Here is a 24,734-nt window from a genome sequence, read left to right as displayed (position 1 = left end):
AATTTTTTCATAAATATAGCAAATTATTGAATAACACATATTTTGATTTTTAGGTGAGAGTGCTATTGTGGATATATTTTAAAACTGTAATAATTGTATCTTTGAAGGTTAATGCATTTTATCCAAAACTCTAGGTCAGTGAGTTGGAAAGAAATTAGTTATTTATAAACTCCTTTAAAGGTTCTTGGTTCTCCTTTGGTAATCTAGTCTCTCTAGGACTGAAGGAGTGTGCTAAGAGCTTCATCAGAGTTGATGAATATTTCAACACGTCCTACTGTTATTACTGGATGTTTATTGTGACTTATTTTCTTTTCTAAAGTGGTGTGGGAACATTATATTAGTTAAATGTAGTTTTAACAATTTGAATAATTTGCTTTTTATTGGAATCCCTATAGTACATTAGATTTTACTTAATGGAACCCAGTGTTGCTCTAATTTATATAAATGTAATCTTTTCTACAGGTGGAGACACCCATGATGAATATAATTCCAGGTGGAGCTGTTGCCAAGCCCTTCGTTACTCACCATAATGAGTTAGACATGAATTTGTACATGAGAATTGCTCCAGAACTTTACCATAAGGTACAAGTATAGACTGATGCAATTCCTCTGATATGAAAAAGAAAGAATTTGAATTTATATAGCACCTTTTATGTTCTTGGGATGTCCCAAAGCACTTTGCAGCCAATGAAGTACTTTTGAAGTCTAGTTGCAGTTGTAATGTAGGGAAACATAGCAGCCAATTTGCACACAGCAAGGTCCCACAAACAGCAAGCAAATAAATAACCAGATAAGTGATGTTGGTTGAGGGATAAATGTTGGCCAGAACACCGGGAAAACTCCCCTGCTCTTCTCTGAATGGTGCTTTGAGATTTTTTACGTCCACCTAAGAGGGCTTGGTTTACTATCTCATCAAAAGATTGTACCTCCGACAGTTCAGCACTCCCTTGGTACTGCACTGGAGTGTCGATCTAGATTATGTGCTCATTTGTATCTTATTTTTAAAATCTTCCAGTGCATAAGAAGTTGTGCACAGAAAGTTTTTCATTGCATTCCTGATAACTAATAAAATTTTATGGTAAATTATCTGTTCCGTCTACATGTATGTGTACGTATACCATATCTATCTGGTGTAACAAAACGTGGGAGGAAGAACACTATTTATTATTTGAAAGCCTGTACTTGTTTTTGTTCAGTTATAAAGACATTAAGTGTATGAACATTTTTGTGTGGTAACTATTCAGAAGGATGTATAATATATAATGAAAAATATGAATGACAGCATTTTGTTCCGTAAATTACAAACTGGTTTCAAATTTATTTAACTGTTAAATTTAAGGGATATATTTAGAAATAAATGTTTATTCAATGAAAATTTGGAAACAATAGTTAAAAAAAAAACTCAGTTCATACTGAATCCTAAAAACTGTATTCTGCTCAGCTTATCCCTTGTAGAAATACTACTGGGTGTGCAAGAGTGAGTTCCTTATGAAAGACAATTTATTTTATATAAATACAATCTGTGACTGCAATTCATGGTTTTGAGTTCAAACCTAACTTGTAGAAAGCAATGATCATTTCAGTCAGCTGTTGTATAACCTAAGGAGGGTCTCCTTAAATAAAACGTATTTTTACTTTTCAGATGTTGGTTGTGGGAGGTATTGACAGAGTGTATGAAATTGGCCGTCAGTTTAGGAATGAAGGCATTGATCTCACTCACAATCCAGAATTTACCACTTGCGAGTTTTACATGGCCTATGCTGACTATAATGACCTGATGCAAATCACTGAGAAACTTCTTTCAGGTTAGTAATATGATTCTTGATGGTGTACTCAAAGCATAGGAAGATTGCATTTGTTAATAACTTAGATTGTTTGATGTTACAAATCTTTAGAAGAATGATTGTTATCTTCTGGGTGATGTGATCTTAGTTTGTTTCCCTTCCTCCGTATCCTGAAGGTGTTGAGTTCTTGCTGGGAAACAATTCCACAGACTCCAGCTCTCGTGCTGCTATTCCATCCCACTGATCATTATTCATGAGTTTCAACAGTCAGTGTCAGTGGGCTTTTTAACTGTGGGGGCCCATTGAAGTTTAGCCCTATCCTGTCACCACCTGACAATCACCCGCACTCTTCCCACAGGAAGTAGTATGTAATGATCAGGAATGACAACCCTGGCTGTATTTTCCTTCTTCTCTTCCCTTCCCCTGTACCTCAGGGACCCTGAGGCAAATCAGAGTGTCCCTACTGCTGTCTCAACAAATCAGCTGACTTGGCGCTGAATTGGATCAAACCTAGGACCTTATGAGAACGCAAACATGAATTTTTGTTTTTGTAGGTATGGTTAAGCACATCACAGGTGGTTACAAGGTTACGTACCATCCTGATGGACCTGAGGGTCAGAGTTATGAGATTGACTTTACACCACCATTCAAGCGCGTCAGTTTGGCAACAGATCTGGAGAAAATTGTGGGAATGAAATTTCCATCTTCTGATCAATACGAGACAGAAGGTAAGAGTATGTTTTTTTTGTAGTAAATGTTTTTAACTGAAGAGCTAAATAGCTGGTTGTGTGATAGCTGATTCTCCATCAGGCTCCCTAAAGCTTGACTCTTATTCCTAGAATCTTTGACATGGTTAACCATACGATCCTCCTCCAGCGCCTCTCCTCCTCGATTGTTCAGCTGAGTGGAACTGCCCTTGTCTGGTTCCACTCGTGCCTATCCAGTCGTAGACCAGGAATCTCCTGCAATGGCTTCTCTTCCTGCACCATTACCTCTGGAGTCCCCCAAAGATCTATCCTTGGCCCTCTCCTATTTCTTATCTACATGCCGTCCCTCATTGACATCATCCAAAGTCATGACATCAGGTTCCACAAGTACGCTGACAATAGGCAGCTCTACCTCACCACCACCACTCTCGACCCCTCCACTGCCTCTATATTATCACACTGCTTGACCGACATTCAGTCCTGGATGAGCCGAAAATTCCTCCAATTAAACATTGGGAAGACCAAAGCCATTGTCTGTGGCCCCCGCCACAAACTCCGTTCCCTAGCCACCAATTCCATCCCCCTCCCTGGCCACAGTCTCAGGTTGAACCTGACTGTTTGCAACCTCCGCGTTCTGTTTGACCCGGAGCTGAGCTGCCGACCCCATATCCTCTTCAACACTAAAACCGCCTACTTTCATCTCCGTAATATCACCTGGCTCCATCCTTGCCTCAGTTCATGCTGGATGAAACCCTCATTCATGCGTTTGTTACCTCCAGACTCAACTATTCCAATGCTCGACTGGCTGGCTTCCTATTTTCCACCCTCCATAAGCTTGAGCTCGTCCAAAATTCTGCTGCCTTTATCCTAACTCGCAACAAGCCTCGTTCACCCATCACCCGGGCTTGCTGACCTACAAGGGCTCCCAGTCCACCAAAACCTCGATTTTATAATTCTCATCCTCGTGTTCAAATCCCTCCATGGCATTGCCCCTCCCTATCTCTGTAACTTCCACCGGCAAACCTCCAACAACTCTGCGTTCCTCCAACTCTAGCCTCTTGCACATCCCCCGCCTCTTGCGCATTCCCCATCTCTTGCGCCTCACCATTGGCGGCCTTGCCTTCAGCCATCTAGGCCCCAAGCTCTGGAATTCCCTCCCAAACCTTTTCGCCTCTCCCTCCTCCCTTAAGACGCTCCTTAATGTCTGCTTCTTTGACCAGGCTTTTAATCACCAGTCCTAATAGGTCCTTCTTTCGTTCGGTGCCAATTTTTGTCTGATTACACTCCTGTGAAGCACCTTAGGGCGTTTTCCTACATTAAAGGCGCTATATAAATGAAATTGTTAGAGCTATAAGTAACGTTTTTACCTGCTGTACAATGAACCCACTTCATTTTGTGTAAACAGAGGCCCGTAAATTTTTCGATGATGTATGCGTTCAGAAAGGTGTTGAATGTCCACCTCCGAGGTCCACAGCCAGGCTTTTGGACAAGGTATGAGTTGAAAATACGATAAGAAACCCTAAGTCAGCACACAGTCAAGAGCCTGATAAAGAGGCAACAACAAACTGGTTGAAATGACAACATAATCTGCAAGAGCAGTGCTCAAGTGTTTTTTTTTATTCGTTCATGGGGATGTGGGCGTCGCTGGCGAGGCTGGAATTTATTGCCCATCCCTAATTGCCCGTGAGAAGGTGGTGGTGAGCCGCCTTCTTGAATCGCTGCAGTCCGTGTGGTGAAGGTTCTCCCACAGTGCTGTTAGGAAGGGAGTTCCAGGATTTTGACCCAGCGACGATGACGGAACGGCGATATATTTCCTAGTCGGGATGGTGTGTGACTTGGAGGGGAACGTGCAGGTGGTGTTGTTCCCATGTGCCTGCTGCTCTTGTCCTTCTTGGTGGTAGAGGTCGCGGGTTTGGGAGGTGCTGTCGAAGAAGCCTTGGCGAGTTGCTGCAATGCATCCTGTGGATGGTACACACTGCAGCCACTGTGCGCTGGTGGTGAAGGGAGTGAATGTTTAGGGTGGTGGATGGGGTGCCAATCAAGCGGGCTGCTTTGTCTTGGATGGTGTTGAGCTACTTGAGTGTTGTTGGAGCTGCACTCATCCAGGCAAGTGGAAAGTATTCCATCACACTCCTGACTTGTGCTGTAGATGGTGGAAAGGCTTTGGGGAGTCAGGAGGTGAGTCACTCGCTGCAGAATACCCAACCTCTGACCTGCTCTTGTAGCCACAGTATTCATATGGGTGCTCCAGTTAAGTTTCTGGTCAATGGTGACCCCCAGGATGCTGATGGTGGGGGATTCGGCGATGGTAATGCTGTTGAATGTCAAGGGGAGGTGGTTAGTCTCTCTCTTGTTGGAGATGGTCATTGCCTGGCACTTGTCTGATGTCATTGTTACTTGCCACTTATGAGCCCAAGCCTGGATGTTGTCCAGGTCTTGCTGCATGCGGGCTCAGACTGCTTCATTATTTGAGGGGTTGCGAATGGAACTGAACACTGTGCAATCATCAGCGAACATCCCCATTTCTGACCTTATGATGGAGGGAAGGTCATTGATGAAGCAGCTGAAGATGGTTGGGCCTAGGACAATGCCCTGAGGAACTCCTGCAGCAGTGCTCTGGGGCTGAGATGATTGGCCTCCAACAACCACTACCAACTTCCTTTGTGCTAGGTATGACTCCAGCCACTGGAGAGTTTTCCCCCCGATTCCCATTGACTTCAATTTTACTCGGGCTCCTTGGTGCCACACTCGGCCAAATGCTGCCTTGATGTCAAGGGCAGTCACTCTCACCTCACCTCTGGAATTCAGCTCTTTTGTCCATGTTTGGACCAAGGCTGTAATGAGGTCTGGAGCCGAGTGGTCCTGGCAGAACCCAAACTGAGCATCGGTGAGCAGGTTATTGGTGAGTAAGTGCCACTTGATAGCACTGCCAACGACACCTTCCATCACTTTGCTGATGATTGAGAGTAGACTGATGGGGCGGTAATTGGCCGGATTGGATTTGTCCAGCTTTTTGTGGACAGGACATACCTGGGCAATTTTCCACATTGTCGGGTAGATGCCAGTGTTGTAGCTGTACTGGAACAGCTTGGCTAGAGGCGCAGCTAGTTCTGGAGCACAAGTCTTCAGCACTACAGCCGGGATGTTGTTGGGTCCCATAGCCTTTGCTGTATCCAGTGCACTCAGCCGTTTCTTGATATCACGTGGAGTGAATCGAATTGGCTGAAGACTGGCTTCTGTGATGGTGGGGATATCGGGAGGAAGCCGAGATGGATCATCTACTCGGCACTTCTGGCTGAAGATGGTTGCAAACGCTTCAGCCTTGTCTTTTGCACTCACGTGCTGGACTCCACCATCATTGAGGATGGGGATGTTTACAGAGCCTCCTCCTCCCGTTAGTTCTTTAATTGTCCACCACCATTCACGACTGGATGTGGCAGGACTGCAGAGCTTTGATCTGATCCGTTGGTTGTGGAATCGCTTAGCTCTGTCTATAGCATGTTGCTTCCGCTGTTTAGCATGCATGTAGTCCTGAGTCGCAGCTTCACCAGGTTGGCACCTCATTTTAGGTATGCCTGGTGCTGCTCCTGGCATGCTCTTCTACACTCCTCATTGAACCAGGGTTGATCCCCTGGCTTGTTAGTAATGGTAGAGTGAGGAATATGCCAGGCCATGAGGTTACAGATTGTGCTGGAATACAATACTGCTGCTGATGGCCCACAGTGCCTCATGGATATGCCCAGTTTTGAGCTGCTAGATCTGTTCTTAATCTATCCCATTTTGCACGGTGGTAGTGCAACACAACACGTTGGATGGTGTCCTCGGTGCGAAGATGGGACTTCGTTTCCACGAGGACTGTGTGGTGGTCACTCCTACCAATACTGTCATGGACAGATGCATTTGCGACAGGTAGATTGGTGAGGACGAGGTCAAGTAAGTTTTTCCCTCGTGTTGGTTCGCTCACCACCTGCCGCAGGCCCAGTCTCGCAGCTATGTCCTTCAGGACTCAGCCAGCTCGGTCAGTAGTGGTGCTACCGAACTACTCTAGGTGATGGACATTGAAGTCCCCCACCCAGAGTACATTCTGTGCCCTTGCTACCCTCAGTGCTTCCTCCAAGTGGTGTTCAACATGGAGGAGGACTGATTCATCAGCTGAGGGAGGACGGTAGGTGGTAATCAGCAGGAGGTTCCCTTGCCCATGTTTGACCTGATGCTATGAGATTTCATGGTGTCCAGAGTCAATGTTGAGGACTCCCAGGGCCACTCCCTCCTGACTGTATATCACTGTGTCACCACCTCTGGTCGGTCCTGCCGGTGGGACAGGACATACCCAGGGATGGTGATGGAAGAGTCTGGGACATTGGCTGAAAGGTATGATTCTGTGAGTATGGCTATGTCAGGCTGTTGCTTGACTGGTCTGTGGGACAGCTCTCCCAATTTTGGCACAAGTCTCCAGATGTTAGTGAGGAGGACTTTGCAGGGTCGACTGGGCTTGGTTTGCCGTTGTCGTGTCCGGTGCCTAGTGGTCCGATGCCACGTGGTCCGTCTGGTTTTATTCTTATTATGACTTTTTTTAGCGAGATTTTACAACTGAGTGGCTTGCTAGGCCATTTCAGAGGGCAATTAAGAATCAACCGCATTGCTGTGGGTCTGGAGTCACATATCGGCCAGACCGGGTAAGGATGGCAGGTTTCCTTCCCTGAAGGGCATTAGTGAACCAGATGGGTTTTTACGACAATCTGGTAGTTTCATGGCCACCATTACTGATACTAGTATTTTAATTCCAGATTTTATTTAATTAATTGAATTTAAATTCCCCAGCTGCCGTGGCGGGATTTGAACTCATGACTCCGGATTATTAATCCAGGCCTCTGGATTACTAGTCCAGTAACATAACCACTATGCTACCGTACCTTCAATCACAGGCTGCATTACTACTTTGGAATATTTTGAAGTGCGTTTTGTTGAATATTTAGATCGGTAGTTTTATGTTTTCTTATTTTGTTTACTGCTTTTTTCCCTGCTAGTGGTGTGGGCATAGGGAGCTGTAGCGATAAATGGCAAAGGATCGTTGGCTCCTAATTAAACCAGGATTGATATCCGGATTTGTTTTACTGATTGATAAAAAGGAAAGAATAACTTCTCTATACATGTTTGATAGATTTTGATTCCTAGTTTTGACAAAAAGTGAAGATGCAACTGTGGTTGTATGGAACTGCCTTCTAAAATACTTGATTACTGTACTCAAGCTTTTTTTTGTGGTCATTTTTTCATCCCTCTTCTGCATCATTCATCCCCCTCACTTTTTTATTGGCCATGTCTAGTAAATTCAACATACACCATGCAAAAGCAGAATAATTTATGTGAAGCTTATTTCCCTTAAATTCCAATTCCCTGAAATAAGGAGACCCCACAAGCTAACTTGCAACCACCTCAGTGGGCACCTGCTTTATCGACTATGCCTAAAGTGGGGTTTACAGTATATTTTAAATAACACATTTAGTTTTGGCTCTATTTAATTATCATTTTGTTTCAGTTGGTTGGTGAATTCCTGGAGGTTACTTGTATCAACCCAACATTCATCTGTGATCACCCTCAGATCATGAGCCCATTGGCCAAGTGGTAAGATTTATGACTAATAAGATCAGGAATAACACAGCATTTGTGTTTCAGCAGTGCTCTAAACTCATGCATTTTTGGAAGTGGGGAGAGGAGATAAAATGCAACTAGCCTGTGGTATGACTATCTGTGGGGGGAACCCTCAAGTTTAGACATATTCTATTGTGATATAGCAATTTATTTGTCATGAGATATGTACACCTTGAGGTTTTGTGTCACAAATGTAATGGTATGGCTCAAAAGAAATTTCATTTTAATAATATAAAACACTGGAAAATATGACCAAATAGTCTAGTCACATAGTGCTGTCTCGCTCCCAGTGTGAGTGTGTTTTCAGTGCGTGGACTATCTATGACTTAAATCTCCATAGTCATATTTAGGATGACTAATTTGTTCTTGTCTGGGTTTGACTAGTTGAGCTACAAATGAGCCTGTTGTCAACTGATGAAAAAGTGGTGGAGAAGAAATGTGAAATAAATGATTTGAGCTGCAGTCAAGCTTGGTTTATTCAAATATGTTGGGAATGCACACTTTTGTTATGGATTGGAGATCACTAGATCAAACAAACAAAAAAAAAAGTGCTGGGAGAGCAAACTTCAAGTCAAGTCATGTCAGGTTTAAGGAATTAAATGTTGTGCCTGTCTGTCAAATTGTCTAGTGATCCTAGTTACAGAAATGCTGTTTACAACTTTGTTCCTTCTCATTTGTTTAAAGTGGTAGTGAGCAGAAGGCATGTTGACAAACAGATTCAGTAACCAGCTGATGTTACACACTTGGCTCAGCAGTACACTAAACATTTGGAAATCTAATTTTAAACATGAGCACTAATTTTAAATACAGCTTTTAATGCTGAGGCTCTTGAAAAGCAGTTCTAAATGTGTAAAGTGCCAGCAAACAATTTGTTGAGTGTAACATTAGATGGTTACTGTGTCTGTCTGTCAGCCAAGTGCTCCATTCACCAGTGCTCCTAGAATAAATTGAGATATAAGGGAAGATTTCTTCCACTATGCAATTGAGTGTGTTGTGTCACATTGGCGCAAATTTAGCTATCAGCACAGTGAATTGACTACCCCCAATTTCAGCTCATTTGAATCCTAGCTGCCTGGGCAGCTTTTATCTTGTGTAGGGACGAAGCTTAATGTGTGAAGGGTAAAATCTGGTCCACAGGTGCAGATGAAAAGGATCTGTGCACTTAAAGGTAAGTGGCTGTATATAGGGACATATATTTCAGCTTTTATCAAGTTTCAAATGAACTTTAGGTATTCGTGAGCCTTTGCCAAGGCTACTGGGAGAAGGGGGATAGTTGCAAGTCACAGTGACACTTCCCTGAATGATAAAACATGAAAAGAGGAAAGGGGTGGGGGGGGGGAAGTAAAAGGTAAAATTATGTAAAATGCAAAAAGAAATAAATGCAACAAAAGCAAATCAAGGAAGCAATAAACACCCACCAAATCTAGGGGCAAACAGCTTATAAGAAAACCAGGAAGCCCCTTCTGGTACCTATGCGTCTCTTTATACAGGTGCACAGTGGTGTCATCCTTGAATTCGGCTTTTTAAAATATCTTTTTGCTTCTCCCAGGAGAATACATTGTTGCTCATGGGGATTGGGGGGGGGGGGTGGCGCGGGGGGAAAGCATTGAGGGTCATGATGCTTAGTTGCAACTAAACTATATGGAACAGGTTCAATGGATCAGCTGGTCTTTACTGTCCATCAGTAGTTAGATTCCCATTACGTTCAGGCTAATTGAGTCCCCAATAACCCAGAAGTAAATACAGAAAATGCTGAAAATTCACAGCAGTTCAGTCAGGATCTGGACAAAGAGAAGATAGATTATAATGTTCTAGGTATGTATCCTTCATCAGAACAGTTCTGAAAGAGGGTGCCCACCTGAAACTTTGTGACCTGTCTCTTGTCTTTACAAATACTGATGGAACTGCTGTGTATCTGCAGCATTTTCTGTTTTTACAGTGTTTGAGTTTTTTTCCTTTTTTACTCAAATAAACCAGGTCTGACTGTAGTCTGAGATAGTGTTGTGCATAGATAAAGAGCCATTAGATAAGCTTAAAACACATTAATTGAAACCTCAACATAATTTACACTTGGGCATAATTCCCATTATGATCATCTGCTGTAAATGTATCAGTTTTGTGCGTGTTTTGAAAGGCAGTAGTTCCCCAATTATAGATTCTGGAACGGTTCCTGCAGATTGGAGGGTAGTAAATGTAACCCCACTATTTAAGAAAGGAGGGAGAGAGAAAACAGTGAACTACAGGCTTGTTAGCCTGACATCAGTAGTAGGGAAAATGCTAGAATCTATTATAAAGGATGTGATAACAGGACACTTAGAAAATAATAATAGGATTTGGCAGAGTCAGCATGGATTTATGAAAGGGAAATCTTGTTTGTCAAATCTATTGGAGTTCTTTGAGGATGTAACTAGTAGAATAGATAAGGGGGAACCAGTCAATGTGGTGTATTTGGATTTTCAGAAGGCTTTCGATTAGGTCCCACACAGGAGCTTGGTGAACAAAGTCAGAGCACGTGGAATTGGGGGTAATATACTGGCATGGATTGAGAATTGGTTAACAGACAGAAAACAGAGAGTAGGAATAAATGGGTCTTTTTTAGGTTGGCAGACTGTGACGAGTGGGGTACTTCAGAGATCGGTGCTTGGGCCCCAGCTATTCACAATTTATATCAATGATTTGGATGAGGGGACCAAATGTAATATTTCTAAGTTTGCTGATGACACAAAACTAGGTGGGAATGTGAGTTGTGAGAAGGATGCAAAGAGACGTCAGTGGGATATAGACAGGCTAAGTGAGTGGGCAAGAACATGGCAGATGGAATATAATGTGGAAAAATGTGAAGTTATCCACTTTGGTAGGAAAAACAGAAATGCAGAATATTTTTTAAATGGTAAGACATTGGGAAATGTTGATGTTCAAAGGGACCTGGGTGTCCTTGTACATGAGTCACTGAAAGCTAACATGCAGGTGCAGCAAGCAATTAGGAAGGCAAATGGTATGTTGGCCTTTATTACAAGAGGATTTGAGTACAGGAATAAAGATGTCTTACTGCAATTATATAGGGCCTTGGTGAAACCGCACCTGGAGTATTGTGTACAATTTTGGTCTCCTTACCTAAGAAAGAATATACTTGCCATAGAGGGAGTGCAACAAGGTTCACCAGACTGATTCCTGAGATAGCGGGATTGTTGTATGAGGAGAGATTGAGTAGACTAGGCCTGTATTCTCTAGAGTTTAGAAGAATGAGAGGTGATCTCATTGAAACATACAAAATTCTTACAGGGCTCGACAAGTTAGATGCAAGGAGGATGTTTCCCTTGGCTGGGGAATCTAGAACCAGGGGTCACAGTCTCAGAATAAAGGGTAGGCCATTTAGAACTAAGATGAGGAGAAATTTCTTCACTCAGAGGGTGGTGAATCTTTGGAATTCTCTACCCCAGAGGGCTGTGGAGGCTCAGTCATTGAGTACATTCAAAACAGAGATCGATAGATTTCTAGATATTAAAGGCATCAAGGGATATGGGGATGGTGCAGGAAAATGGCGTTGAGGTAGAAGATCAGCCATGATCTTGTTGAATGGCGTAGCAGGCTCGAGGGGCCGGATGGCATACTCCTGCTCCTATTTCTTATGTTCTTATAATGTATAATTTATTTTAATTCTGAATATAAATCTATGATTATCAGGGCCACTATTCAGCATGAAGCTGGAGGGGCTGTCAAACACTTAATCTAAAGCAAAACCACATACTACTAGTAAAAACAAGTTGCTGTTCTAAGGACTGTAAATTATTTGTTGTATTAACTCAATAAAATTGTAAATATACTTACGTTTGCTTTTTGATCTGTTTTAGGCATCGTTCCTTTAAAGGTTTGACAGAGCGCTTTGAACTTTTTGTTATGAAGAAGGAGATTTGCAATTCGTACACGGAATTGAATGATCCTATTAAACAGAGAGAGCTATTTGAAGAACAGGCTAAGGTGACTATTTTTAATTAGATCTGAACTTGAGACTGCAAGTAGCAGTACTTGTACTGTACCATTCATGGTAGGTAGAGAGAAGAAATTCTGACTGATTCTATTTTCTTAAACCAAAATGTTCAAGTAACTGAGAAAGGAAGTTTCCCAGTTTTCACAGTACAAAACTGCTTGTAATTCACTACAGAATTGGCAATCTCATTCAGAAGTTTAAAAAAAATCACATTGGTGCTATATTGAAGTTTGAATTAAGCCAAATTGTCAGGGCAGGGCAGAGTAGAGAGAGCTTTACTCTGATTTGGGGAGTTCTTGAAGCTAATGACAGGTTCTTTTTAAAAAAAAAATAAAACAGCAAATGTTCCATTTCTCACGACTGACACCCTCTGTCTTGATCAGCACAAAGAATCACCTGAAAGTTAATTACTGAAAATATTAGAATTTTAATAGAATCTCACCCTAAGAAAGTAATCCAAATCCATTCAGCTCTGGAGTTGCATAATAGGACCTCACTATAATGAACTCTGGATTTACAAAAAAAATCCCTATCATGGTGATGCACAATCCTACAAACAGTTCTCCGCGTGTCTTTATTCTGCTGTTTTTTATGCCGCTAATTGCAGCTGAACTCAACTGTTTAAATTACATGAAACTGTTCTTGATGCTGTTCCCCTATCGATGGAGGCCTGTGAAATTCAGTCAAATTTAACAGCATTACCAGCTTAACAAACATCAATGAAAATTCAAACAGATCATTGCTTGCAGCAGTGAGTCACTAGGGGTTGAAATAGCTTTGGTAAGCCCAGTGTTTTGTGAGGCTGGAGCTCCATACAGTGAAGTCCGACTGTACACACCACGTTGTATTTAACTCATTAAATACTCTTCCATTTGTCACTCTTCAGTTATCTGGTTCAATTTAACAATAGAAGTGTATATTGGATATTATGGTTGGACGCTTGACTATATCCTCTATATTCCACTGTCTGTAAATGTGGATAAATTCTATTTATATCTATTAAAATAGCTGAGTGCGTAGCAACATTTCATTTGAAAAAGCATTGAAAAGTCCTATATCTTCTCTCAATGGGAAAATGCATTATCAAAGTGTCAATCTGCAATACCAGTTATGCATGTAGGTGGCACTTTGGGGAGTTTTCAGTGTTGAATGTCAAATGTAATGCTGGCTGCTAAAACAGCTATAGTATAGGGAGAATTAATGTTTTTAAAAAACAGGTTGAGTCACTGCGGAGCAGCCTGTTTCACTTATTACCCTTGTCTCAGCCAGCAGCCTTGTATCAGTTGGCATAAGTTTAAAAGTAAATAGGTAACAAGGTTTAAAACTAAATGAATTTTTAAAAAAAATTATTGCCCCCTTACAGCTCTTCCAGACATGCCACTCCATTGCCTGACTTTTCTGTGTTCAGAAAGCACCAGAGAAATGCCTCACTCTGCCTCATCTCGCCTATTCGCACACCTACCAGTCAATGCATCTACTAGGCCCCTCCCGTGCACTGGGCCCACCCAGTCTCTCCATCTTGCTCGGCCGCCTGCTCTCCAGCCTGCTGGAATGCCCACCTTCCTGGCGATCTGATGCGAGCTCCTGGTTCTGCGAGCCTACTGAGCTGGCTTGCTTATCACCCAGCAACTCGCTCGGCTGCCCCATTAGCTCTGGTTAGACAAAGCACCCGCATCATGAGTTTGGTGTGTCCACGGGCAGTTTTAAATACTGCATTTTTCTCTTGGTGGTTGTCGGCAACGAATGACATCCAACCATAAGTGGGGGGAGAAAGAAAAATCAGATGGCAGTGTTGCTCAGTGTTGAGGGTGGGGAGCATATTTTGACCCTATTCTCACCTCATTGACCATCTTCCCCCCCACTCCATAAGCTTCATTTCACCTGTCTCCTCCCTCCCATAATTAACACCCCTACACCCCCTGCAGTCATCAACATTGCAACCACCTCTGTGCTCAACACCCCTCGTGTCCCCCTCCTCTTCCTCGTCTCCTTCCTCTTCCAGAATGTATGACTTTCAAATAGGGACTGAATTACCTCTGCATGCTCTGGTCCAATTATCCCCCATCCTCTAACTCCACTTCACCTGAAGACTACACAGTCTTGATTCTCCATGTGCAACACCGCAGGTAATCAACAAATAAATTGTAACATAGTCCACTTTTCTGACCAGTGCTTAAAATCTTATGATGTGAACTAAATTGGTCTGAATATCTATGTAAAGAAAATCAAGATCAGTTCTTGTTCACTGAGAATTTTGTTTACAATGAAATAAAAATTAGGAAAGGAACCAGTTTTTTTAAGTTGGTAAGTTTGGCCCTGTGTAAGGTCAAGGGAATGCGCACAGAAATATGTTTTGATTTTTGTGCCTTTACACTTGTGTATTGAAAACCTATTTTTTTAAAAATTGTCGCAGGCTAAAGCTGCTGGTGATGATGAAGCCATGTTTATTGATGACAACTTCTGTACTGCTTTGGAGTATGGACTTCCTCCCACAGCTGGCTGGGGCATGGGCATAGACAGAGTCGCCATGTTCCTGACTGATTCTAATAATATCAAGGTAAACTTTTTTTAAAAAATAAAAATATGTAAGTGCAATGTTTTTGCTTTATTATTTTTAAAAATTAAAACAGTCAGATTCTGCACTGAGAACTGGCTTGAACCAGGGCAACATTTGGGGTTCTACAGCTGGTTTCAATATTTCACAGCACGTTGTCCAAACCTATTCAAGGGGCCCAAAAGTCTAACCACAAGGTATCTTTTTGGTAGTTATAAAAATAAAACAATAATGTCCTATTGGGTGTTTATTTCATCATTGGAATTTTGGTTGAATATTGGTTGGTATGCTGCTGAGCCATATCGATCAGGCAGATCCTGAGTTCAAACCCAGATCTGTGTTAAGTTGACCTCCGAGGCAGCAGTAAGGATGCTACAATTGGGTTTAGTATCCCTGGGTTATGGAGGAAAGAAAGAAAATAAGGCAAGGTTCTCTGTTGGAAATTGTGAATTTGCGGATATTGCGTGAGAACAGGATTGGCCTATTGTTGTGATACTATCTGGCTCTTGAGGGGTGGCTGCTTGAGTGGTGTTCTGGACAACTGCTGTGGCTGTTATGTTTTTGGTTCTTTAAAATTAGATATTCTCATTGGGTTCAGCATAACTGGCCATTCCTGTATGCAGACCTCGCATCCCCTTTGAACCAGAGTGTGCCTTCAGCACGTAATCTAGGCTGACACTTTATTGTGGTGCTGAGGGAGTGCTGCAATGGTGGAGGTGCCATCTTTTGGATGAGACATTAAGCCGAGGCCCTATCTGCCTATTGAGATGGATGTGAAAGATCTCACAACATTATTCGAAGAGCAGGGTGTTTTCCTGGTGTCCTGGTCAACATTTATCCCTCAACCAACACTACATAAACAGATTAACTGCACATTTATCTCCTTTGCTACTTGTGGCACCTTGCTGTACACAACATTGCTGCTGCATTTGCCTACAAATAACTATTCTTCCAAAGTAATTTATTAAAGTGAGGACATATGATGTGTGCTATATAAATGTAAGTAGCTCAAGTTAGAAATCACTACTTTATTTGAACATACAGGATCCTGGGCTTTATAAATAGAGGCATAGAGTACACAAGACAAGTATTGTGTCCAGTTCTGGGCACCACACTTTAGGAAAGATGTGAAGGTCTTGGAGGGAGTGCGGAAAAGATGTATTACAATGATTTCAGGGATGAGGGACTTTAGTTACGTGAATAGATTGGAGAAGCTGGGGTTGTTCTCCTTGGAACAGAGAAGATTGAGAGGAGATTTGATAGAGGTGTTTAAAATCATGAAGGGTCTAAACAGAGTAGATAGAGAGAAACTGTTCCCATTGGCGGAAGGGTCAAAAACCAGAGGACATAGATTTAAGGTGATTGGCAAAAGAACCAAAGGTGACATTAGGAAAAACTTTTTTACGCAGCGAGTGGTTAGGATCTGGAATGCACCGCCGGCGGGTGGTGGTGGAGGCAGATTCAATTGTGGCTTTCAAAAGGGAACTGGATAGGTACTTGAAAGGAAAACATTTGCAGGGCTGTGGGGCTAGCTGGATTGTTGTTGTGTAGAGCCGGCACAGATTCGATGGGTCGAATGGCCTCCATCCGTGCTGTAAGCTTTCTATGAACAGCTGAAAGAGCAATACTAAGTATAAACATGTTTATAGTAATTATAAACTTTACTAATCTCAAAATGTCAAAACAGATGCTTCTCTGGTGCTAACCCTCAATATAAGACTGATTGTCAAAACACAGTTGCTTACTCCTTATATGGCAACTCATACCAGACACTTCTCTGACTAGGCTTCGATCTTTTGATGGCTTCAGACTGACTAGTGAGCTGAGTGCAGGCAGCCAAGTATAAATTTACAACTTGTAGCTCTTGGCAATATAGTTGTTTGTCAAACGGTCTACAAAGAATCATAACCCTGTAGATCACAGGAACCTGACACGTCCAGTGCCATAACCACTACCCCCTAAAATGGTTACCAATGTAATGGAACCCAACTCTTTGTTTAAAATGTTACCTGTAAACATCAAAGTTTAAAATTGTTGGTGTGATTAGTTTCAGGTCATAATATACAGAGCGTTTATTATTTTTTTTCTAACCTGTATTCAGCGACCAGCTGTCTTAAACTTGTTTGGTTAAGTCTGTAATCTGAGCTATACCTGAGATTGAGGACATCTTTAAAGATTATTAAAAGCTGTAATACTCAAGTTAATTTCACATTGTGTTGTGCTACTTTAGGAAGTCTTGTTCTTCCCAGCAATGAAACCAGAGGACAACAAAAAGGAACTTACAGATTCAATTGAAGATGGACATTCAGCAGAATAGGAACATTGCTGTTCAGCTTGGATCACAGAATGATGATTGCATCACCACACTTCTCCTTTTCAGTAAAAATGTGAAAACTTTATTGTGGAGGTATATTCCCCCCTCTTCCTGAAACTTTTTTTTATTAAAATATATACTGAAGAGACACATGTACTTATTTACAACATAGGCTCAAGATGCTATAAATGTATACTGTGCCTGACTAATGTACTTTCAACTATGCTGACATTTCCAGATTGTGTTTTTTTTGTAACTACCTCCAATCCCTGTAAGTCACTTCACATCAGGAGAACTAGATTTTTAATTGTTATGTTTAACATCTTTTATACCAATGTTTCTGCACTATGCCCAGATTTGTTTCTTGTTTGCAGCTGTATTTTCATATTACAGTGAATGGTAATGTACTGGTGAGTCACTGAATAAATTATGGCAATGTAATGGAACATTGTGTGATTATATACCCCGACAATAGACTACAGCCATTTATTTTATTTTACATTTGGATTCCTTTTAATAACTCAGTGGGTAATAACATGTAGTGTGGTACAAGACATGTAGACTACTATGGTCACACATTCGATTCCTGTTCTATACTGATCTGATTTCGGCTGAAGTGGGGGTGCTACAACTGACCTGTGTCTTTAGGCTAGGAAAGCAATTAATTAGTTTGTCAATCCAGCTTCTCTCGAAAGCCTGCCTAATTCCTTATAATTCTAGTGCAGTTGAAGGAATCTTAAAGGCACACAAGATACATTTAGAAGGTTTGGGTTAAGAATGTGTCTCAAGTGAAGTCAGTCAACAAATGGTGAGCTGAGCTGAGCTGAAATTTCTGATTGAACTGGATCTTTTCAATTATCAGACAAAGGAGACATTCAAAAGTATAAAATACTGCAGATGCTGGAAATCTGAAATAAAAACTGAAAATGCTGGATACACTCAACAGGTCAAGTAGCATATATGGAGAAATGAAGGTAGGATTAACATTTCAGATCTATGACCCTTTATCAGAACCAGTTCTGACTAGGTGTCATAGAGCTGAAATATTAGGGTTTTTATTAAAGGAGACTTTCATCCCATCTATGTGCCAGTTTTGATTCTAGGTCTTAGCATAATCACTTCTTCCATTTAGACTCATTGTAAAAGGAGGATATAAAGAAATTTCAGCTGTACTTGTTAATCCTAGGTCTGTTTCAAAGTTTACTGGGGTGAATTTGCTTTTTTTTTAAGAAAGCTAGCAATAATCAGAATATATATTACAAAAAGAGCTGGAGGAATCTACTGCAGCAATTGCAATTAAGACAGTGTTTGAAACTATGGGCCAGAATTTACTGTCAAAATAAGTGAGGCTAACGGTGCTCAGTTACTTTTGCACAAATCACACAGCAACTTCAATCGAGGGCAGATGCGTGGTTAAATGCAAAAATCTGGAAATTGCTGTCTAAGATGCACCATTCCACTGTTAGCTTCGCAAAAATCGCATCTCTGACTCACCAGTCAAGATGTGGAGATGCCGGTGATGGACTGGGGTTGACAAATGTAAAGAATCTTACAACACCAGGTTATAGTCCAACAATTTTATTTGAAAATCACAAGCTTTCGGAGATTATCTCTTTCGTCAGGTGAGTGTGGGATTCCTTGAACGTTTCGCATTTATAGTCCGAGAACAATACCTGGTGATTACAGATTTATTATCTGTAATTACAGATTTATTATTTACCTGGTGTTGTAAGATTCTTTACATTTGTCACCATTCAAGTGCAATGAACATGTGAAATTCCTGTACATGGATCGTAGAAAGGAAGTAAATTCACCTCATTTCAGTTTAAGTACTCCTTTTAATGGTGTGACAAGTGTTAATTACTGCCAAACAACCTCTCTGGCACTGAAAACTAAGTGTGGAGTCTCATTCCTTCAGCTTATAATTGTTGGAGGTTTTTTTAAATGTAAACATTTTTTTTAAAAGTCTTTCTATCCTATCTTTCTTTCCTGATTTGATATCAAATTCACCCTCCTCAATCCTTGCAATGTTTATTTCTCAATCTTTTAATCTCATTGGTTAAGGACACTGTTTGCCCAGTTGTTCGCCAAGGTCCCAGAGGCCCTGTCGCACTCACTGAACTGTTATCAGCTCACACTTCCAGCAATTTGCAGGGCAAGAAAATCTTAAAACCTAAACAAGTCTAACAGGGCAGGGCGCAAGATTCACCACTCCAGCAAAATCTGACCCATTAAGTTGAAGCTGTCTAATGAGCCGCTTAACCCATGTTGACTTCCAGCTATCTGATGGGTCATATCATTGGCGCAGCCCAAACTCTCACTTCAGCGATTTGGTTGGTTTTTGTGAATCATGTGACCCAGTGGATTTTTTTTGAGGTAACGACAATCACTCTTACGCGTTCTTTTTCGTCGCACAGGCTCTGAGGCCTTGTATGTTATATTCAACCATCTTTCCAGCTTCTCTGCTCCCTCCCATCTGCCCAGCGTCAACTGTAAAGGGTTAGTAACGCAGCCCCGCTTTTATTCTCTAGCGTGTGAGGGCTAGTGGCTAGAAACTGCGCACGCACACAAACTGCCATATCTCCTTATCTAAGCGACACGTGATCAAGCCACGAGACGCGGTTGTTTGAGTTTGGATGTCCGTTACGCAGCTGACTACTGCGGAGCGACAGTACGCATGCGCGATATCCTCCCCACCCCCATGGCCTGTTGGAGTCGCAGGCTGCACGGTGAAGGTAAAAAGGGGTGAGCAGCTGGCTGTATTTTTTTTGAGAGTTCAAGGGTAGTTTAAAATATTCGTAAGCCCTGGGACTTCTGTCTAAATAAACAAACAAACAAATAATAAACTGAGGGGTAGCAAGATGGGACTATCCAGGTCCAAATTTTGAGGGGATACCCTCAAAGGAAGAAAATATGTTAACACAATTTAATAGTGAGCTGTTATTTAATTTTTTCACAGCATACGAATTTTACTAATAGAGATTCTCCCTCCTGTTCGTGGGGTCTTTTCTGGCTTTAGTTGAAGAGTACTAAATAGACTGTTAGTAATGGAAAGAAGTGGTGGAGTTTATTTTTGGAGTGCATCAGTGAATTGCCTAAAGTTGTCACTGTCTGGGCGCGTTATTAAGTTCCAGACAGCAGTGTTTTTTTCCTTTTCCACTATGATGCTATACTTTATCGGACGCTCCCCCTTCATAGTTGGCTGTTGCTGCCCAATTCAGGAGATTGATTTCACACTGGAGAGTTTAATGTAAGGTTTCTTCTGCCAAGGAGGAGAAAACTCCACTCGTATTTGGCAAGTCATTTAATACAATTATAATTTGAATTGTAGTAGCCCTAATATTAAGCCCTTTACAGATGTTTTCAGTTTGGATCACTGACACAAGCAGAATTTGACTTTAAGATAGAGGCTGGGGAATCTACTTTGGATTTTGTTGGTTATATACAGAATGCCCCCGAAAGCTTGTGGGATTAAAAATAAAATTGTTGGACTATAACTTGGTGTTGTAAAATTGTTTACAATATACAGAATGGATTGACATTACAGAAATAATAGTTAAACCAAATAATTAAGTGCATCTGAATGGATTTTTTTTGTCACATTCAAAGTCTGGAATCTGCTTCCACCAGTGTAGACCTTAAATATATATTCCAGTTGTAGTAGTGGATAGGACTGTAGTAGTAGAGTGATGTTGCGTCTTCACACTGACACCTCCTGTTGCTTGGGGACAAGTTATGAAGATCATATTCTGGCTTCTTGCCATACCAATACTGTTTGCACTGACCATACTCTTATGAAATGGAGGAATGAGTCTGGGTAGTAAACCCACAGTGTTATTTCATGAGGCTATGCCAAATGCCTTCACTTGAATAAACCACTGTCTAGATAAGAAAGTGCCTTTTTATTTTGAATAAAAGTTGACCTGAAGTAAACTTGCACAATTGTTCAGACTGATTGCTGTATGAGTGACTGCATATAAAAGTTTAGATCTGGAGAGCTGTAATAATGGAGATGTTGCAATGGGATCTTTCCCCTCGGGCTGTATAATATCTTTTCAGAATTAATCTGTGCATATAATTGTGCTTTGCAGGCCTAAGAAACACCATTATTGAACATACTCTTGGGTTGGGAATATAATTTTTGTAAAAGGATTTGAGAAGATATTACTGTAATTATAAAAGCAGTCACATGTACAGCAATGCAACCAGGACTTTCCAGTCTGCAACATTCCAATACTAGAAACATCTTCTAGTTATAGATGTTCTTTGTTGGTGTTCTTTTTGACCCAGAATTGAGTTTCAAACTCCACATCCATCACCAAGGCATATTTCCACCTCTGCAGCTTCCACCCCCATCTCAGCGCTTTGACCTTTGAAATACTTATCTATGCTTTTGTCATCTCTAGACTTGATAATTCCAATGCCCTCACAGCCAGCCTTCCATCCTGCATTCTCCGTAAACTCCAATGTGACTAAAACTCTGCTGTCTGTATTCTGATTTGTACTTTATTCCAGTCACCGATCACCCCCATCTTTGCACACCTGCAATAGTTCCCAGTTTCCCAACACATTAAATTTAAAATCCTTGTCTTTATAGAATCATAGAATGGTTATAGCACAGAAGGAGGCCAATCGAGCTAGTCCCACTCCCCTGTCCTTTCTGCGTAGCCCTGCGAATTTTTTCCCTTCACGTACTTATCCAATTCCCTTTTGAAAGCCTTGATTGAATCTGCCTCCACCACCCTTTCAGTGCATTCCAGATCCTAACCACTCGCTGTGTAAAAATTTTTTTCCGTTGGTTCTTTTGCCAATCGCCTAAATCTCTGTCCTCCGATTCTTGACCCTTCTGCCAATGGGAACAGTTTCTCTCTATGTACTGTCTCTAGACCTTTCATGATTTTGAACACATCTATCAGATCTCCTCTCAACCTTTTATACGGAGAGCAACCTCAGCTTCTTCAGTCTATCCATGTAACTGAAGTCCCTCATCCCTGGAACCATTCTAGTAAATCTTTTCTGCATCCTCTCTATGGCCTTCACCTCCTTCCTAAAGTGCGGTGCTCAGAATTGGACACCCTGCTCTACTTGTGGCTGAACCAGTGTTTTATAAAGGTTCAACATAACTTCCTTGCATTTGTACTCTATGCCTCTATTTATAAAGCCCAGATTCCCATATGCTTTTTTAACTGCTTTCTCAACCTGCCACCTTCAAAGATTTGTGCACCTATACCCCCAGGTCTTTCTGTTAACTGCACCCCCTTTAGAACTGTACCCTTTAGTTTATATTGCCTCTTCTCGTTCTTCCTGCCAAAATAGATCACTTCATACTTCTCTGCGTTAAATTTCATCTGCCATGTGTCCGCCCATTCCACCAGCCTGTCTATGTCCTCTTGAAGTCTATCACTATCCTCCTCACTGTTCACTACACTTCCAATTTTGTGCCATCTGCAAATTTTGAAATTGTGCCCTGTATGTCCAAGTCATTGGTATATATCAAGAAAAGCATTGGTCCTGGTACCGACCCCGGGGAACACCACTCTGTGCCTTCCTCCAGTCCGAATAACAACCGTTCGCCACTACTCTGTTTCTTGTCACTTAGCCAATTTCGTATCCATGCTGCCACTGCCCCTTTTATTCCATGGGCTTCAACTTTGATGACAAGCCTATTATGTGGCACTTTATCAAACGCCTTTTGGAAATCCATATACACCACATCAACTGCATTGCCCTCATCAACCCTCTCTGTTACCTCATCAAAAAACTCAATCAAGTTAGTTAAATATGATTTGCCTTTAACAAATCCGTGCTGGCTTTCCTTAATTAATCCACACTTGTCCAAGTGACTTGTTAATTTTGTCCCGGATTATCGTTTCTAAAAGCATTCCCACCACCGAGGTTAGCTGACTGGCCTGTAGTTGCTGAGTTTATCTTTACAGCCTTTTTTGAACAAGGGTTTAACACTTGCAGTTCTCCAGTCCTTTGGCACCACTCCGGTTTTTAAATATGATTGGAAGATTATGGCCAGTACCTCCGCAATTTCCACCCATACTTCCCTCAGCAACCTTGTATTTTTTTAAAATTCGTTTCCGGGATGTGGGCGTCGCTGGCAAGGCCGGCATTTATTGCCCATCCCTAATTGCCCTCGAGAAGGTGGTGGATGCATCCCATCAGGACCTGGTGACTTTCTACTTTAAGTACAGCCAGCCTTTCTAGTACTACCTCTATCAATTTTTAGTCCATCCAGTATCCCAACTACCTCCTTTTACTATGACTTTGGTGACATCTTCTTCCTTGGTAAAGACAGATGCAAAGTACTCATTTAGTACCTCAGCCATGCCCTCTACCTCCATGAGTAGGTATCCTTTTTGATCCCTAATCGGCCCCACCCCTCCTTATTACCCGTTTACTATTTATATGCATATAGAAGACTTTTGGATTCCCTTTTATGTTAGTTGCCAGTCTATTCTCATACTCTCTCTTTTCCCCTCTTATTTCCTTTTTCACTTCCTCTCTGAACTTTCTACATTCAGCCTGGTTCTCACTAGTATTATCAACCTGACATCTGTAATACGCTCCCTTTTTCTGCTTCATCTTACTCTCTATCTCTCATCATCCAGGGAGATCTGGCTTTGGTTGCCCTAACTTTCCCCCTCGTTCGAATATACCTAGACTGTACCTGAACTATCTCTTCTTTAAAGGCCACCCATTGTTCGATTACAGTTTTACCTGTCAGTCTTTGATTCCAGTTTACCTGGGCCGGATCCGTTCCCAACCCACTGAAATTGGCCCTCCTCCAATTGAGTATTTTTACTCTAGATTGCTCCTTGTCCTTTTCCATAACTAATCTAAACCTTATGATACTATGATTATTGTTTCCTAAATGTTCCCCGACTGACACTTGCTCCACTTGACCCACCTCATTCCCCAGAACCACATCTAGCAATGCCTCCTTCCTTGTTGGACCGGAAACATACTGATCAAGGAAGTTCTCCTGAACACACTTCTTTATCCATGACCTCGCCCCACCTTATCTCTGCAATCTCCTGCAGCCTTGTATCCCCTTCCTTGCCCTTCAGTTCTCTGACTCTGGCCCTCCACCACTCTATTTATGCCAGCAACCTTCGCCCTTCTTTCTGCATCTCCTCGCTAAACCATTCTACCTCTACTCTCCTAGAAATACATCGAAGTTACAACATGGAAATAGAACATTCAGCCCTGTGTTGATGTTTACCTTCCATATAAGCAAATAGCCGTAATCATATTTACATGCCTTGTTCCCATATCCCTTTATCTCCCTTTCCTTCAACCACCTATCCAATCTGGTCTTGAATTTTGAGATAGTTTCTATCTCTACTGCAAACTCTGGAATTGAATTCCACAGGCTCTCAACTCTCTGTGTAAAGAAGTTTCTCTTGCTCTCTGGTCTAAATCTCTTACATTTAATCTTGTATCTATGGGCCCTCTTTCTAGCCCCTCAACAACTGGAAACAGCCTGCTTCTATCTGCCACCTTTAGAAGCTTACAAAACTCTATCTTTTTGACTGTTTTCAGTTACTCCTCCTAATCTTTCTCTTTTGCAGAAATATTATTGCAGTTCAGAAGCAGTAGCATTGTTTATTGCATGCATATCGCATACACCCTTACAGTTTACATCAGGAAAGAGATGTGTTTATTCACTTTACAAAATATTACTTCAGTCCAATGTAGAATATACAGTATGGTGTTTCTGTTTCCATTT

General features: G+C 41.6%; 2 protein-coding genes across 4 annotated transcripts in view; both read left to right on the top strand.

The window, feature by feature from the left end:
* Positions 1 to 17,468, top strand: part of kars1 (lysyl-tRNA synthetase 1) — a 42,669-nt gene extending 25,201 nt beyond the window's left edge. For both annotated transcript variants that reach the window (XM_067998073.1, XM_067998072.1), the window contains 8 exons: positions 463 to 582; positions 1,643 to 1,805; positions 2,339 to 2,512; positions 3,897 to 3,982; positions 8,028 to 8,113; positions 11,992 to 12,118; positions 14,542 to 14,685; positions 16,913 to 17,468. In XM_067998073.1, the coding sequence (XP_067854174.1) occupies positions 463 to 582; positions 1,643 to 1,805; positions 2,339 to 2,512; positions 3,897 to 3,982; positions 8,028 to 8,113; positions 11,992 to 12,118; positions 14,542 to 14,685; positions 16,913 to 16,999 (987 nt within the window). In that variant the 3' untranslated portion in view covers positions 17,000 to 17,468. The remainder of the gene's footprint in view (positions 1 to 462; positions 583 to 1,642; positions 1,806 to 2,338; positions 2,513 to 3,896; positions 3,983 to 8,027; positions 8,114 to 11,991; positions 12,119 to 14,541; positions 14,686 to 16,912) is intronic.
* A 2,203-nt stretch (positions 17,469 to 19,671) lies between these two features.
* adat1 (adenosine deaminase tRNA specific 1) overlaps positions 19,672 to 24,734 on the top strand; it is a 40,903-nt gene continuing 35,840 nt past the window's right edge. For both annotated transcript variants that reach the window (XM_067998068.1, XM_067998069.1), the window contains exon 1: positions 19,672 to 19,741. In XM_067998068.1, coding sequence (XP_067854169.1) covers positions 19,674 to 19,741 — 68 coding nt within the window. In that variant the 5' untranslated portion in view covers positions 19,672 to 19,673. The remainder of the gene's footprint in view (positions 19,742 to 24,734) is intronic.

This window comes from Heptranchias perlo, chromosome 16, assembly GCF_035084215.1.
Source record: "Heptranchias perlo isolate sHepPer1 chromosome 16, sHepPer1.hap1, whole genome shotgun sequence".
NCBI lineage: Eukaryota > Metazoa > Chordata > Chondrichthyes > Hexanchiformes > Hexanchidae > Heptranchias > Heptranchias perlo.
The sequence above is the reverse complement of the archived record's forward strand: the minus strand, read 5'-3'. Positions and strand labels throughout refer to the sequence as shown.